At 48.6% G+C, this 15,863-nt stretch overlaps 2 protein-coding genes across 3 annotated transcripts in view; one reads left to right on the top strand and one right to left on the bottom strand.

The window, feature by feature from the left end:
- The first annotated feature begins 449 nt into the window (after window positions 1-449).
- On the top strand, window positions 450-8,005 carry Gtpbp2 (GTP binding protein 2). The gene is made up of 12 exons (XM_051204653.1): window positions 450-667; window positions 2,487-2,513; window positions 3,021-3,205; window positions 3,527-3,635; window positions 3,800-3,997; window positions 4,282-4,456; window positions 4,602-4,821; window positions 5,115-5,250; window positions 5,376-5,434; window positions 5,976-6,147; window positions 6,436-6,600; window positions 6,827-8,005. The coding sequence occupies exons 1-12, from the start codon at window positions 482-484 to the stop codon at window positions 7,001-7,003; spliced, it is 1,809 nt and encodes a 602-aa protein (XP_051060610.1). The 5' UTR covers window positions 450-481; the 3' UTR covers window positions 7,004-8,005.
- A 1,477-nt stretch (window positions 8,006-9,482) lies between these two features.
- The window catches only part of Polh (DNA polymerase eta), a 35,820-nt gene continuing 29,439 nt past the window's right edge, over window positions 9,483-15,863 (bottom strand). For both annotated transcript variants that reach the window (XM_051204650.1, XM_051204651.1), the window contains 2 exons: window positions 12,359-12,528; window positions 9,483-11,379 (listed from right to left, as the gene is read on the bottom strand). In XM_051204650.1, the coding sequence (XP_051060607.1) occupies window positions 10,527-11,379; window positions 12,359-12,528 (1,023 nt within the window). In that variant the 3' untranslated portion in view covers window positions 9,483-10,526. The remainder of the gene's footprint in view (window positions 11,380-12,358; window positions 12,529-15,863) is intronic.

Genomic DNA, 15,863 nt, shown 5'->3' with positions numbered 1-15,863 from the left:
GAATTTTAACTTGTCTGGGATCTACGCTGAGCGGTCAAACCCAGTTCGACTCATGATCCCTTTGCCTCCGGTGACTGTCCTCAATATCAGGCCTCGGGGCTTTCCTATTGCCCCTAGAAAAGGAGCCGCTCGCGGCGCAGGGAATGGGATGCGGACTACAAGTCCCTTAGGCTTTTGTGCGCTAGGCGCGCTTGCAACCCACGCCCCCAAAACCACCTGCGGCCCTCGTGTAGTGATGCTTCCTGGGAATTGTAGTTCGGGTTCACATTCTTTAATACCAACTCTCAGGCCCGCGGACTCCGTATCCCTTGATGCCCTGCGGCTTTTTCTGACGCGACCAGGAGGCCAGGGGAGGCAGGGGCGTGGCCTGCGCTGGGCCACACCCCGCTCTCCTCCGGCTGGCCCGACGCGGCCGTGGCAGTAGGGGCGGCGGTAGTGGCTGGGGGGGAGGGGTCGGGCGGGGGGCTGGTGGCAGCGGCGGATGGACTCGCGGGTATCGGAGCTGTTCGGCGGCTGCTGCCGGCCCGGAGGAGGCCCGGCCATGGGAGGAAACCTCAAAGCTCGGGGGGCCGGAGGTAGCAGCAGTTGCGGGGGCCCAAAGGGGAAGAAGAAGAACGGAAGGAACAGAGGAGGTAAAGCCAACAACCCTCCATACCTGCCCCCAGAGGTGAGCACCTGAAAAGTGGCGGGGTCGTAGGAACTACTCCTTCCGGTCCCCGAGACTCCAGGGAGGCGGGACGGAGATAATTAATCCCCCTTTCCGGTGTCAAGACCCCAGGGAGGAAGGACTGGGGAAGGGAACTCCTCCTCCTGTCTCAGGACCCCTTAGAAAAGAGGGGCAACAAGACTCGACGATCCTCCTCGGTGTCAGGACGTCGGGAAAGCACTGCCCCTTTCTTTCACTAACATAACCTTTGGAGAAGTGGGGACGGGGGATCCTGTCCCCATGAGAAGAGCAGAGGGTGTCTGATCTCCCTACGCCTGGAGTGGGGAAGGAACACTGTACTGGGATAAGAAGGCAGGCCGGCAGAGGAACCACCGCTTTTCCAAGCTTGGTCCACAGGGAGAAGAAGGGGAGTAGCCCGGAGAAGAGCAATGTGTTCTCTCCCTACCTCCCGGTATCCACACACACAAAACCAGACAACAGTTAGACATGGCCAGCCCTCTGCCTTTCCTTGGTCCTGTTGGGGGCGTGGACACAGGGAAGAGCCCCCCTCCCCATATGCTGGCTTCACGAGCCCTACTTTCCTTCCTCTTTAGATAGGAGAGCCCAGTGGAGCAGGGGTGATGCACACCTTCCATCCCAGCCCTCAGGAGGCAGAGGCAGGAGGATCTCCCTGAGTTCCAGGGCTGCACAGAGAAACCTTGTTTCGAAAACAAAACAAAGATAGGAGAACCCAAGGTGGGAAGGGCTTCAGTCAGTGGTTATCAGACTTTAAGTATAGACCAGAGTTATCCAGATTGCTGCCCTATTCATAAAATTTCTGACCCACTAGGTGAGAGATGGGCCTGAGAGTTTGTTCTTACAAGCTAATGCTGGTTCCAGAACCACCCTTTGAGAACCACTGGCTTAGATATCTTAACGCCATCTTTAAAGTCAACTCTTCTAATTGTTCATCTTCAGCAGATTAGTGTAAAGGTTTCTTTGTTGATGGGGTCGGGATTATGGATAAAGACTCCTCTAAGGACTTTAAAGATGGCCTGATGACAGAAAGGGGAATAGGAAACTAAGATGGCCAGAGAGGGAGAATGCAGAAGTGAGCAGATCTCATAACCTTTGTTATGAGAGGGTGGAGAGTAGGGGAGGCAGCTGTGTGTGTAGCACACAGCCCAAAAAGTTGCTGCTGTGAGAAGAGGTTATGGTATGGGTTCAGAGTTTCTCCTCGGCTGAGGCCTGGACAGGGGTAACGGCCATAGTAAGTTCATTTTATGGAGTCTGTCCCTTTAACACGTCTCTTGTTTCTTTTGTTTGTGCAAGCCCCAGCTCCTCTCGTACCTGGGCCCGCTGTCTCAGTGAGTTTGTAATGACCAGTGCTGAGCTCACACTTTGGCTCTGGTCCAGAGTCACTTGTAGCCTCTTACACTTGATGGCATCAGCCAAGAGGGATGGGCAAGGAGGAAGTGGTGCCTACCAGATCCGTGTGTCAAAGAAATGAATGTGTCAACAACCTGAACACAGAACACAGGAAGAAAATAAAACCAAAACCACAAAACCTGGACCGGACAGCGGTGTTAGACTGTGGAGGGTGGGAAGGAGAGGTGGTCTTGCATCCAGAAGGAGCATGCTGAGAATCAGGGACCCTGTCCGTGGATACGTGGGTGGTTTGCGGTACCCTTACAGGCCACATCGGAGCTTGGCATCTTGGCGCATGGGCAGGTGCCACTGCCGTTCGCGTCCTGCCTTATATGCCCGAAGTCATTGGGAATCGAGGAAGTAGGTTTTGGGTCTGAACCAGGTGTGCTAACGGCTTCCTGTTTCTTTTCAGGCTGAAGATGGAAACATCGAGTATAAAGTGAGTCTTAGGTTGGGGAGGGGAAGAGTGAGTAGTTAGTTGCCCTTGTCAGTGTGGCCAGTGTGAGGTGATTTCTTTGCTGTCCCTCCAGCTCCATGCTGCAACTTCCTAGGGAAGGAATGCTATCATTGCTGAGCTCTCTGACCCCACTGTGTCGGGGGATCACTGCTAGTGTGGTAGGAGTAAGGGCTTTTTTTTTTTTTTTTTTTTTTTTTTTTTTTTGAGATTTTTAATTTGTATGTGTACATGTATGTGCTTCTGAGTACAGGTATCTTAGAGGCCATAATAGGGTGTCAGATTTCCCTAGAGCTGTCATTTCAGGTTTTGGTCAGCCACCTGACCGGAGTACTCTTAACCACTGAACCATCTCTCCATCCCCAGAGGGCAAGGGTTTTAAGTGGAACAGAAAGGTGCTGGTCATTGTAGCAGGACAGAAAGAGACCCCATTTAGGGTTTGGGAGGAGCAACCCTGATTTCTTCCTCTCATGATACCACGTCTGTCTTAAGCTCAAGTTGGTGAATCCATCCCAGTACCGCTTTGAGCACTTGGTAACGCAAATGAAGTGGCGGCTCCAGGAGGGACGCGGTGAGGCAGTCTACCAGATTGGGGTAGAGGACAATGGGCTGCTGGTGGGGCTGGCTGAGGAGGAGATGCGGGCTTCCCTCAAGACCCTGCACCGGATGGCAGAGAAGTATGCTTCCCCCCACCCCCCCCCTCCAGCTTTAGGTCGAGCCCATGCATACCCAGCCAGCCAGGTCCAGCGGGGCTGGGGTGGGGCAGGGCTCCCTCTGTAGCAGTCCCCTGACAAAGGGTCAGAGTGAGTCAAGTGGATGCTCTCCCATCTCCTCGCTGTGCTGGGCTCCCTGCTCCTTTCATTGTTTCAAAGAGGCGTTGGGGGATAGCTTGCAAGCTGGCAGGAAGTGCTGCGAGGTGTCAGGAGCTTCGTGGTCTAGAGCCAGGCTGGAATAGGGGATACGTGTGGAATATGGTAGCTGTGACTTTTCTGTGACAGGGTTGGGGCCGACATCACTGTTCTGCGGGAGCGAGAAGTGGATTACGATAGTGACATGCCCCGGAAGATCACTGAGGTGCTGGTTCGAAAGGTTCCTGACAACCAACAGGTGAGATGTAGAAGTCCCACGTTGTCCCTCCCAGTGAAGGCTCTGTGATGTCGGGCGTCCACTGGCCTGGGGCCCAGAGGGTGCTCTCCAGGGAGCATCAGCATCTTTAACCTTCATTGTGAGGTGAAGGACTGGAGAACTCACCTCTCTTGATTTCCTCACAGTTCCTAGATCTGCGTGTGGCAGTCCTGGGGAACGTGGACTCAGGGAAGTCAACCTTGCTTGGAGTCCTGACCCAAGGAGAGCTGGACAACGGGCGGGGCCGGGCCCGGCTCAACCTTTTCCGCCACCTGCATGAGATTCAGTCTGGCCGAACCTCCAGCATCAGCTTTGAGATCCTGGGCTTTAACAGCAAGGGAGAGGTGCATGGGACCAGCGGGACCCAGTGGGGCCAGACTCTGAGGACGGGCTGGTAGAGGTGAAGGACAGAGGCTGTGGGGGCAGGGTGCGGAGACTTCTGGAGAAGTCCGAGGGCACTGTGAACAGCTCTCTCCCTTTTAAAAACCAAGTGAGCATCCACGGAGTGAAGTAGAAAATGGGCTCAAGGTTATGAGACAGGGCTGCCTAGGGACTAGACTAGGTCCTGGTGACTCCTGAAGGGTTGGGGAGGCTCACAGGGACACTGAGGGCCCTGGCCCTGGGCTAGGTGGTGAATTACAGCGACTCACGGACTGCAGAAGAGATCTGCGAAAGCAGCTCCAAGATGATCACCTTCATTGACCTGGCGGGCCACCATAAATACCTGCACACCACCATCTTCGGCCTCACCTCCTACTGCCCCGACTGTGCCCTGCTCCTCGTCAGTGCCAACACTGGAATCGGTACGGGGCACTGAGCAGAGGGCAGGGCAAAGGGAGGAGCTGACTCTCTTCTGCCCTGAGCCCCCTCAGAGCTGGGAGCAACACCAACTCTTCCTTTTCCTTCCCACCTTCCTCTCCTGCCACCTGCCTCCTTCCCGTGAGGTAGCCGGCACCACACGGGAACATCTGGGGCTGGCCTTGGCCCTGAAAGTGCCCTTCTTCATCGTGGTCAGTAAAGTGGACCTGTGTGCTAAGACCACAGTGGAGAGGACAGTACGCCAGCTGGAGCGGGTCCTCAAGCAGCCTGGCTGCCACAAGGTCCCCATGCTGGTCACCTCTGAGGATGATGCTGTCACTGCTGCCCAGCAGTTTGCCCAGTCACCCAAGTGAGCCTGCCTCTCACCCTAAAGCCTTGATGGACAGGGAAGGAAGGCTGCCACAGGCCCAGGAGCATGCTGTCCACCTCTAGGGCCAGAGTCACTGTAGTCCACATCTTCGGCTTTGTCAGCTCGGGATTGTGGGAGGGAGCTAAGCTGGAGCTTTGTTGATGCCTGGGACCTTGAAGACATTAACTGTCCCTGTTCCCTGGTTTGCTCCCAGTCAGAAAGGGGCTGTCTGCTCACCTTTTCATGGGTGGGCCTCTGGCGACTGCTTCTTGCTAAGACTCTTCTCTCCACAGCGTCACCCCTATATTCACATTGTCCAGCGTGTCTGGAGAGAGTCTGGATCTTCTCAAAGTCTTCCTGAACATCCTGCCTCCACTCACCAACAGCAAAGAGCAGGAGGAGCTCATGCAGCAGTTGACAGAGTTCCAGGTAGTTGGTCCAGTAAACGGGGATGGGGCGCAGCAGGGCAGGCCCAGTTCCGACAAAGCCTGAGCATCACAAAGGCCGGGCCCGCATCCCTGGCCGCGGACATTGACAGTTTCCTTTGGCTCTAGGTGGATGAGATCTACACGGTTCCAGAGGTGGGGACTGTGGTTGGAGGGACACTCTCCAGGTGACTGCCTCGCTGCTGCTCAGCCCTCCCTCACCCGTATACCCTGTCCCTGAACCCTCTTCCCTGGAGGAGGCTCTGGGTGGAGCTCATGCACGGGGCATACTTGTTTGCAGACTAGCTTTCACTCGCAGGAAGCTTAGTACCCTTGGCTTTGAGGGAGAGATGGCATCGCTTGCTGCTTTAGGGGACTCTCCAAGCCCCTAGAGCCTATGGCTATGGGCTCTAGGAAGAAACGATGCGTTCATTCACTTACATCTCAAAGCAGGGAACAGAGGAAGAGGCTCTTCATGAGGCAGAGCATGAACCTAAGGGTGTAACTTGTTCTTTAGTGAGCTGGTGTGTGTGCCTCTGCCAGCTGTTACTGCTGAGCCTTCAGAATCTGAATGCTAAGCCAGACAAGGCAGGCCTCTCCTTCCAGGCTGGAAGTTAGGGTTCTTTTACCTTAATTCAAGGGCAGGGTACTCTGAGTGGCGCCAGGAGAGAAGTCGGGGCGGGGGGGGGGGGCTATGCTGACACTGTGCTACTGCTGTCTGGGCTGCAGTGGGATCTGCCGTGAGGGGGACCAGCTGGTGGTAGGCCCAACAGATGATGGCTGCTTCCTGGAGCTGAGAGTATGCAGCATCCAGCGCAATCGCTCCGCCTGTCGTGTGCTGCGAGCCGGTCAGGCTGCTACACTAGCCCTCGGAGACTTTGACCGTGCGCTGCTTCGCAAGGTGAGGTGGGCACGTGGGTTGGAGAGGGAATGCAAGTGTCTGGAAACTGAATGGGAAGCATCTGGAGGAACCCAAGGGAGCCTGGCCTCTAACTCGGTAGCATAGACTATTGGAAGGGCTTAGGACCTTAAAAGTCAGGTCCCTAAATATAAATGAGCATGGTACCATGGCATTCTGAGGACTTTCTTTGGAGGTTTGTAGAAGAAAGGAGGATTCAGGAGTTCTAAAGGCTGGAAAGTGTCTGATGCCAGATCTGCCCTTCTTGGGTCTGGGGCTATGCCTCTCCAGGGTATGGTGATGGTGAGCCCCGAGATGAATCCCACCATCTGCTCAGTGTTTGAGGCAGAGATAGTCCTACTTTTCCATGCCACCACCTTCCGGCGGGGATTCCAGGTGACAGTACACGTGGGCAACGTTCGTCAAACGGCAGTGGTGGAAAAGATCCATGCGAAGGTGAGAGGGACCCAGTCGTGTCTCCATTTCTTGCAGGGAAAGCCTGTACTCTGCCTCCATAGAGGAGGGAGCCCTAACATCATACGTACTTGGCTGAGAGTTGCCTGATCCCGAAAAGGGAGCAAAGCCCATGCAGGAGGGTGGGTAGCATCCCACCTGGGGGCCTCAAGGGTGGAGCCAAGGCTGATAGAGAGTGGTCAGGGCTGTGACCACTTTCCTCCTGAAGGACAAGCTGCGGACGGGAGAGAAGGCAGTGGTACGCTTCCGTTTCCTGAAACACCCCGAGTACCTGAAGGTGGGCGCCAAACTGCTCTTCCGGGAGGGCGTTACCAAGGGCATCGGCCATGTCACGGATGTGCAAGCCATCACAGCAGGAGAAGCCCAGGCCAGCATGGGCTTCTGAGTCCTCAAAACAGCTCTCCTGCTGTCCCTACAATACATAAGATGACTTCCGGCCACGCTGCCCACCGTCGGCGGCTCTGTGTGTTCATGGGCTAGGCAGAGTGGCTGCTGCCACTTGCTTCCTGCCACCTTTCTGGAGAGGCGTCATGCTTGGTGTGGCCAGGGAGGGGCAGTCCGGAGGGACAGTTTCAGCAGCTGTGTGGTCCTGTCTACCGGAGGCATAGCCATCTCGGGCCACTATCAGGACCGGGCGGGACTCACCAGTGTGATCTCTGCACTTCAGGAATTGTCATAACTGGGGTGGCCCTTGAGAGCATTTCTTTTTCATACCTCCTCTCAAGGCCACGTAAGTTGCCCTTCTCTACCTGACTGGATAAAAGACAGTTGCTCCTGGCCATCTGGTGGACCTGGGGCCTGAAGAAATGACAGAGAGAGACCGTGAAAGACTGTCCCTTCCCTGTGTTGAGTCCTGATGCATTTTCCTGGCTTTATTTTGTTCTCCCCCACTCAAGGGCGGTTTCCCCCAGATCCCGCTGTTCTAGGCCCCACTTGGTGCTATTTGTGGTGCTGGCCTAGGCGTGGGGCGGCCAAGCTAAGACTTGGCACACCAAAGGCCAGCTGCATGTCAATCCTCTTCTTTTCCTCTGCAAGTCATCTGTTGATTTCATGCTAGATCAAATAGTGTGTTTTCCTTTTCCCAACCTGGTAGCTGCAGGACCTGACCTACAGGTGTGTGTCCTGGTATCCTCATCCCAGGTCCTGCACCCACATAAATTTTCTCTTGTTTTACTAAGTTGTAGTGATCATCCCCTTCCCTCTGTTGCCGGGAACCAGGAGGAAAGGGAAAGGTGTCATTCTAGGCATGGGTTCCCTCCTTTTGTTAGCATCCTGGGTTCCCACGAACTCAGGGACTTGTTGGTTGAAGATACTCTGCACATGTATTTATATATGTATATATATTTAAATACACATATATATTGTACAGAATAAAAATGTTTTATTGAACACTCTGTGCTTATGCTTAAGACACAGGTTTCAGCCTCCAAAGCTAGATTCTCTTAGGGTTAGAGACAAGTGACACCCTACCATTGTTGAACTCTGGATTGGGGAAGAAGTCATCCCTCATCTCAGTGGACATTCTTTTCCTCTCCCCCATAGGATCAGCATTCTGTGTGTTCTGACTTTCATTCTTCAAGCGAGTAGAGTATAAAATGGAAAGGCCTTTTCAGCTCACATAGAACCTAGACTCTTGGAGCACTGAGGGACACGTAAGCTAAACCTCGTCCTTCCTATTTCTGTGTTCACACCATCACAGATTTTGGAATCCATGCTAACCAGATACCACCATTGAGCTCTATTCCCAGTCTTTCTGACTACACCATATTAAGTAGGGTCTAAAGCTAAAGTCTACTGCTAAAGTAGAAACCGTTTTGAATACTAATCCTGGCAAAGCAAATGATACATGTAGTCCAAAGCCTTATGCAGCATCCTGCCTCCAGAGTTTTCCTTTCTGAAGTAAGTCCCTAGCCCAAGCTGACCTCAAACTATGTGCCTGAGGGTGACCCTGAGCTTTTAGTGCTTCTTCCTTTCCGATGGCTGGGGTTACAGGCATGGTTTAAAAAACAAAACAAAACAAAAGCATTGGTAGCTGGGCATGGTGGTGCACACCTTTAATCCCAGCACTCAGGAGGCAGAAGAAGGCAGATCTCTGAGTTTGAGGGCAGCCTGGTCTACACAGAGAAACCCCATCTGTAAAAACAAAAACCAAAAAAAAAAAAACAAAAAAAAAAAAAAAAACTGTTGGCTTAACATTCTACTAAGAAGCTTGTGGGTAAAAACTCCTCCCCATGTGACAAAGGCAAGGTCGTCACCTTGCAGCACAGTGATATTTCCCAGCACTGATGAAGGCGTGCCTATCTGCTCTCCTAGAGACTATGCAGGAAAACAGGTATACTACTGGTTTTGCCTTTCCTTGGTCTACTAGCCACCCTCCACCTGACCGCCAACTTATCTCTAGAAATTCAGGTGACACCTAAGTTTCTGCTACAGTGCTTCTCTCTGAGACAAGGTCTCATTGAATTACCCAAACTGGCCCAGAACTTAACTCCAGATCCTCATGCCTCCACCTTCAGAATTCAACTATTAAAAATCATGGAGGCAAGTACTCTACCAGTGGGTTACATCCAGTCCCCTACCTCGCTCATGTAGCCCAGCATCTCAGACTTGTTATCTAGCCAGGGATGACTTAACTCCAGGCTGACTCTTCTTCCCTTACCCTCTCAAGTGTGGGGATTACAAGCACAACTCCCCCTTGCCAGCCATCCCAACATATTGGTGTATACCTATGATCCCAGACACAGAACTGAAGTAGGATCACAGTTGTGAGGACAGTCTAGCCTAGCCTAGTCAAAATCACCAGTAGACCACTTTGTTACATTAACAGAACATTTAGGGGAATAAAGCATGCAAGACAAGTCATCAAATAATGCATTTTTATTGTCCTAGTATGGGCAACCAGATGTACAATTTTTTACTACATACATTGAACCAACATGAAGAACATTTTATGTGCAAGGCAGTGCAGGAATTCCTGCCTCCAAGAAGCTACTAACCCAGCTAAGGAAAAGCCACAGTAACTCCAAAGGAAAGGGTCATTCCCAGTAAAAAGCGGATTTCAAACCCCTGAAGTAAGATCCAAAGATCCAATTTATAAATAAGATGAAATTGATTTGTATTTATGTATGGGAAGAGAGATGTGCATGCTGCCTTCCTAGTCATTTAACCTACTACCTGGATTCATATATAACAAAAGAGTAAATTCCAATACCTGGATGACTGAGGAAGACATGTCTCATTAAAAATTTATTAAGGGGCTGGAGAGGTGGCTCAGAGGTTGAGTGCTGACTGCTCTTTCAGAAGACCCAGGTTCAATTCCCAGCACCCATATATGGCAGCTGTAACTCCAAGATCTGACACACACACAGACATACATGCAGGCCAAACACCAATGTACATAAAATAAGTAAATTTAAAAAGTTATTTATTAAATCCATTATATTTAATAAATCCATTATTTAGCCTTTTGAATTTGCCCATGTTTATAGTACTGTTTTTTGTTTTGTTTTTGTCTTCCAGTACTGGGAATTGAACACAGGGCCTTGCATGTGCTGTCCTAGGCCAGTGTTCCACCAACTGTATTCCCAACCCCATTTTTTTTCCCTTTCTGTTCCAATTTTAAGTTAGGACTTTGGCTTTTCTTTTGTGTGGGCTGTATCTCTTGAGTTACATCCCTAAACACATCACATATGGTCTTCAATTTTATCGATTTTGCTAAGGTTCCTTTCACCTTTTATGAAAGTGTCTCTCTGAAGATTAAAAACATTTTGATCTGCAACAGGATTAGAATCCCATTGAAGAGAGAAACTTAACCTAATTTTGTATTAAAAATTTCATAAGTCAACATGATTCCCTCTGTCAAGTTACAAATAAAATAGTAAAGCTCCCCTGCAACCCTGAGGGTAGCATTAATGTGTCAGTGGCTTAAAAAATGACTCCAGTGTCTGCATGCCATGGAGCCTAAGGCGTTTACTACTGGAAGCCAAAGGGCTCTTGGGATTTCTTTTGCCTTGAGGAGACATGGCAGGTACAGTTTGGGGTTTTGAAGAAGAAGGCTGCACAAAAGACTTCTGCAACTCCAATGCAAAATGGTAGTCTGTGTGTTCTGGCATGTCCCACACTGGAACCAGGGAGTCACACTTCTCACAGAGCACTTGGTCTTCAGCTGCCCTTTGGGCCACCTCCTCAGAATTGTGCATTGAAGACTCACGTATGTTTGGACTGTCCCCAGCCACATCCATTTCTGTGGAAACTTCTCTAGAGGATACTGGCTTCGACCCTCTTTCATAAAGAGGACCGCGTTCTGAGCTCTCAGTTGGAAAACAGCGTGGTGTCACTTCCGAGTCCTTCTGTGGAAGGTAAGGAGCTGAAGAATTACTAAGCTGTGTCTGCTGTGACAGCAGCCTCTTCTGCTTAAAGAAAGGCTCAATTCCTGTAGTCCGGCTGGTTTGGAATGGTAGAGAGGGCTTGGGTGGAGACTTGTCTGTAGTCGTGTTGACAGGTGCAGGAGAAGGCTCTTTCAGCCTCTGCTTTTCGGCAGCCTTTTGGAAAAAAGACTCCAGAGAGCTGGCTGCCTTTTTAGAGGTGGGCAAAGCTGAACTAGTTCCCTGGCTCTTAGTTTCAGAGCCAGCAGTTGGCACCTTTGGCTGACAACTTGAGTCACTACTTAAGAAGATGGTGATGTCTGTGCAAGCTGAAGGGGCAGAGGCAGAGGCAGAGAATTTGGTAGCACAAAGGAAGAGCATTGTGAGGGGAGGGGACCTGTGTACAAAGTAACGAAACAAGGAAGTTACCAAGGCATTGTTTTAAGAGCCCAGATTCAATTAATAAATGACAAGTTCTAGTTTTACCAGGAAAGAAAATTAATTTTTTTCCTTTTTTTTCTTTTTGTTCTTTTTTTTTGGGGGGGGGCAAGGTGTCTCTGTGTAATCATCCTGCTTGATCTGCAGACCAGGTCAGCCTTGAACTCAGAGACCCACCTGCCTCTGTACCCTGAGCACTGGGATTGAAGGTGTGGACCACCATACCAAGCTTGGAGCTACCCAAGTTTTATTCAAGGTAACAACATGAGAAGAGTAAGCAAATCAGAGTTTAGTCATCCCCAGCTGTATAAAAAAGGATTACCAGCAGATTGGCTCAGTGGGAGGCACTTGCCACCAAGCTGGATGGCCTGAGATTGGTCTGTAGGACCAACTCAGAGATTTCACAGGTAGTACAATGAATTATGGCAAACACAGAGTGGGAAAAATTCCGATCCTGATTCATAACTCTAGACTTTTTCAAGATGAAATTCCCTATCAAGCTTTTGGTTTCCAATCTGTGTCAGCCTGGTCTATAGCGTACGTTCCAGGAAAGCCACAGAGGTTATACAGAGAGATCCTGTCTTGAAAAATAAAACCAAAACAAAAAAAAAAAAAAAAAGGGAAATATTTGAAGACATTTGCTGTAAAGTACCTCATTATGTTTTCATAAAGTTCTTCCTTATGAAGAATCTGAAGGTGTAGCTTACTAGCAGAGCGCTTGCCTAGCATTAAACCTAGGACCCAGGTTTAATCCTCAGTATCCCAACTATTGCCAGGCAGGGGTGGCCCACTTTTAATTCCAGCATTTGGAAGGCAGAGTCTGGCTACACAGAGAAATCTTCTCTTGAACCTTCTCCCACCAAAAAAAACAAAACAAAACAACTTTTTTTTTTTTTTTTTTTTTTTTTTAAGAGAATAAACTGAAAAAGGCGCCTCACCACTCAGTTTGGATTCCAGAAGTATTACAATTCCTGATGGCAGCAAATGCATCCTGGCTCATCTTATGAGCATCATAGCGAGTAAGGGCACAGCAACGGCGCAGGCTGCTAAGACGTTTGTCTCCTTGTACACGAATACTGACAGCCAACTGAGTGGCTACCCTGTCATTCTGTGGACAGGAAAGGATTGAGACCAGAAATAGTTACTAAGAGCATCTGAAGGGTAACAGGATGGCTTGGAAATTCCATTTAAAAGCCAACGATAGGGCAGAGCATAGTGTTGTACTTCTTTAATCCCAGCATTGCGGAGGCAGAGGCAGATGGATCATCCTGGTCTACATAGCAAGTTCCAGGTGAGCCAGTACTTACTGCATAATAAGACCTTTCTTTTTTCTTTTGTTACATTTATTTATTATGTACAATGTTCTGTCTGCATGTGTGCCTGCAGGCCAGAAGTGGGTACCAGATCTCATTACAGATGGTTGTCAGCCACCATGTGGTTGCTGGAAATTAACTCAGGACCTCTGGAAAAGCAACCAGTGCTCCTAACCACTGAGCCATCTCTCTAGCCCCAGACCTTTCTTTAAGAAAAAAAAATTTTAGTAAGAAAAAAAAAGAGGCTACTCTAGTACCTATTTATATAAAATACAAATGCATACTAAACATCTACTAAGCATATAGGTCCAGTACCATAAGGGATACAAAAAAAAAAAAAAAAAAAAAAAAAAAAAATAGAGCCCAGACTATAATCAAATTTATGAATAAAAATATGACTACAGGATTTCACAAAAAAGCTTGTGACATGAGCACAGAGATGACTCAGGGGTAAAGAGCACTGGCTGCTCTTCTAGCGGACCTGGAATTCCCAGCACCCACATGGTGGCTCACAACTGTCTGTAACTCCAGTTCCAGGGGATCTGAAACCCTTGTACCAATATTCATAAAACATGATAAAATAAATAATGTATGTAAAAGAAGCATATATGATATCTTAAAGATTTGATTCCAGCACTGCAAAAAAGCAGAAAAAAATAGTAGAATTTGGGTGATGAATTACTGCAGAATGTTAAAGCATATAGGATAGGGACTGGGGATTAGCTTAGTCTGAAGAGTGCTTGCCTGCATATGTAAAGCCTTGAGTTTGGACGCATAAGCCAGGCATAGTGGTACATGACAGAGAAGAAGCCGAAGTTCCAAGCTCTCTCCAAGTGAGCTGGAGGCTACCTGAGACACACTCTTACTTTTCTACTTGGATGCTCTTAAACAGCCGATTTGTCCTAGCACTTCCTTCTCCCAGCCATCTGCAGCAAACACTGTAGAACACCTCTACAGACAGCAAGCCTCCACTCCAGTCTGAATGCTACACTCAGCAAACGGAAATAAAGATCACTATGCAGAGTATAAGGTGAAAAGTCTGTGTAAGGTTCCTTTTCAAAGTCAAAAGATGCTAGGGAGAATATCCAAAACCTACATGAGTCAAGAGCACAATTGGGAGGGGGGTTATAAAACATATTTGTAGAGGTTTGCATCTTGAAAGAATACAAATTACAAAGGAACTTTGGTTAAGAAAAGTTCTATAATTACAACTGGATGTTATGTTTGTATGCCTAGAGATACAAGAGAAAACTGAAGTTCAGAACCTCGTGATCTTATTTTTTTAAGGTGTGTGTGTGCTGTGTAGGAGTGCATATGCTCATGCATGTACTCATGTGGCTGCTAGAGGAGGACATGAAGTGTTTCCCTCCAGTGCTCTCAGCCTTACTCCCTTATGGCAGGGTCTAGCTTGCCTTTTATCCTTTCTAGGCTGGCAGCCCCTAACCCCCAGTGGTCCTTCTGTCTCTGCCACTCACAGCACTAGGATTAAAAGGGCAAAACCTAACAATTCTCGAAGGAAGATGTATAAATGGCCAATACACCACATGGAAATAGCTGGGCGGTGATGGCACATGCCTGTAATCCCAGCATTCCAGATGCAGAGGTAGGCAGATCTCTGTGAGTCAAAGCCAGCCTGGGCTACAGAGCTGAGTTCCAGGACAGCCAGAACTATACAAAGAAACCCTGTCTCAGAAACAAAAGCCAACCAACCAACCAACCAACCAACCAAACAAACAAAAAACCACATGAAAATATGTTTAGCTATTAGATTTAGTACCACGCAAACTAAAACTGGAATACAGAGAAAATACAGAGAAGACCAGCATAGGCCTGAACATGGAGATATTTGTGCTTGATAAAAAAAGAAAAATGTTGCAAACACAAATCACAATAGGTCAGTTCAAGGGCTGTCTCAGTGGTTAAAGAGTGACAATAAATCTTGCCTAGGACCAGAGTTCACATCAAGTGGCTCACAACTGCCTGTAACTCCAGTCCCAAGGGATCCAATATTCTCCTGACCTCTGCAGACATCTGTTCTCATATGTATGCATGTGTGTGTGTGTCTGTCTGTCATTGTTAGCAGTGATATAGAATGATAAGCTACTATAGAAAGCAATCTGCCAAATTTCTCAAAATGCTAAACATAGTTACCATATGACCCAGTAATTGTGCTTAGGATGAATATGGGCAATGTTCATAGCAGCATTACTGATAATGGCCCCAAGTAGAAACAACCCAAATAACCATTCACTGATAACTCTTATCCAACCCTAAAAAGAAATAATCACTGACACACACACTATAATATGAGCAAACTAACTGAAAGACTGTTCAAGACCGCTGAAACAACCATATACTGCATGATTTCAGTTATATGAAATGTCCAGAACTCTCCCTTCCTCCCTCCCTTCCTTCCTTCATTTCTCTCTCTCTTTCTTTTTCGAAGGAATGGTCACAATCCTTCAGTTTTAGCCTCTCATACTAGTATGGGGTGAAAGGTGTGCAGCACTGTACTGGGTTAAAGAAATAAAAATCATACTAAAAAATCCGTACTCTTCCCTCCAGATGAACAGGGAAGAAATGGAGAGTGACCGCTAATGAGTACAGAATTTATTTGGGAAGTACATAAAAATATTAAGCTGACTGAAAAGCTGGGTGTGGGTGTGGTGGCATACGCCTGTAGTCCCAGCACTCAGGAAGCAAAGGCAGACAGATCTCTGTAAGTTCAGGGCCAGCCTAGTCTATATGTCACATTAAGGCCAACCAGGTATACACAGGGAGAGCCTGTCTCAAAACAAAACAAAACCCTCCAAATAAACATAAAAACCAATTGGAGTTATACAAACTCAGGAAAATGCTAAAACTACCGAACTGTACACTTTAGCTGGATGTACTTTATGAATATAAAGCATATATAATTGGGGCAGGGAGGAGACCATACCCACCCGAGCACTTGGGAGGTAGAGGCAGGTGGATCACTCTGAGTTTCAGCCCAGCCAAGGCTACTTAGTGAGATTCCATCTCAAAACAAAACAAAGACACTTAGAAAAACAAAGTGTCAGATGTCTGATGTTTGATTACTACCTTGTCTTTTTTTGTCAGGGATGACCTTAACCCCTGCAGGGGGTGC

Source organism: Phodopus roborovskii, unplaced genomic scaffold (assembly GCF_943737965.1).
Source record: "Phodopus roborovskii unplaced genomic scaffold, PHOROB, whole genome shotgun sequence".
NCBI lineage: Eukaryota > Metazoa > Chordata > Mammalia > Rodentia > Cricetidae > Phodopus > Phodopus roborovskii.
This window is presented reverse-complemented; position numbering and strand designations above follow the sequence as displayed.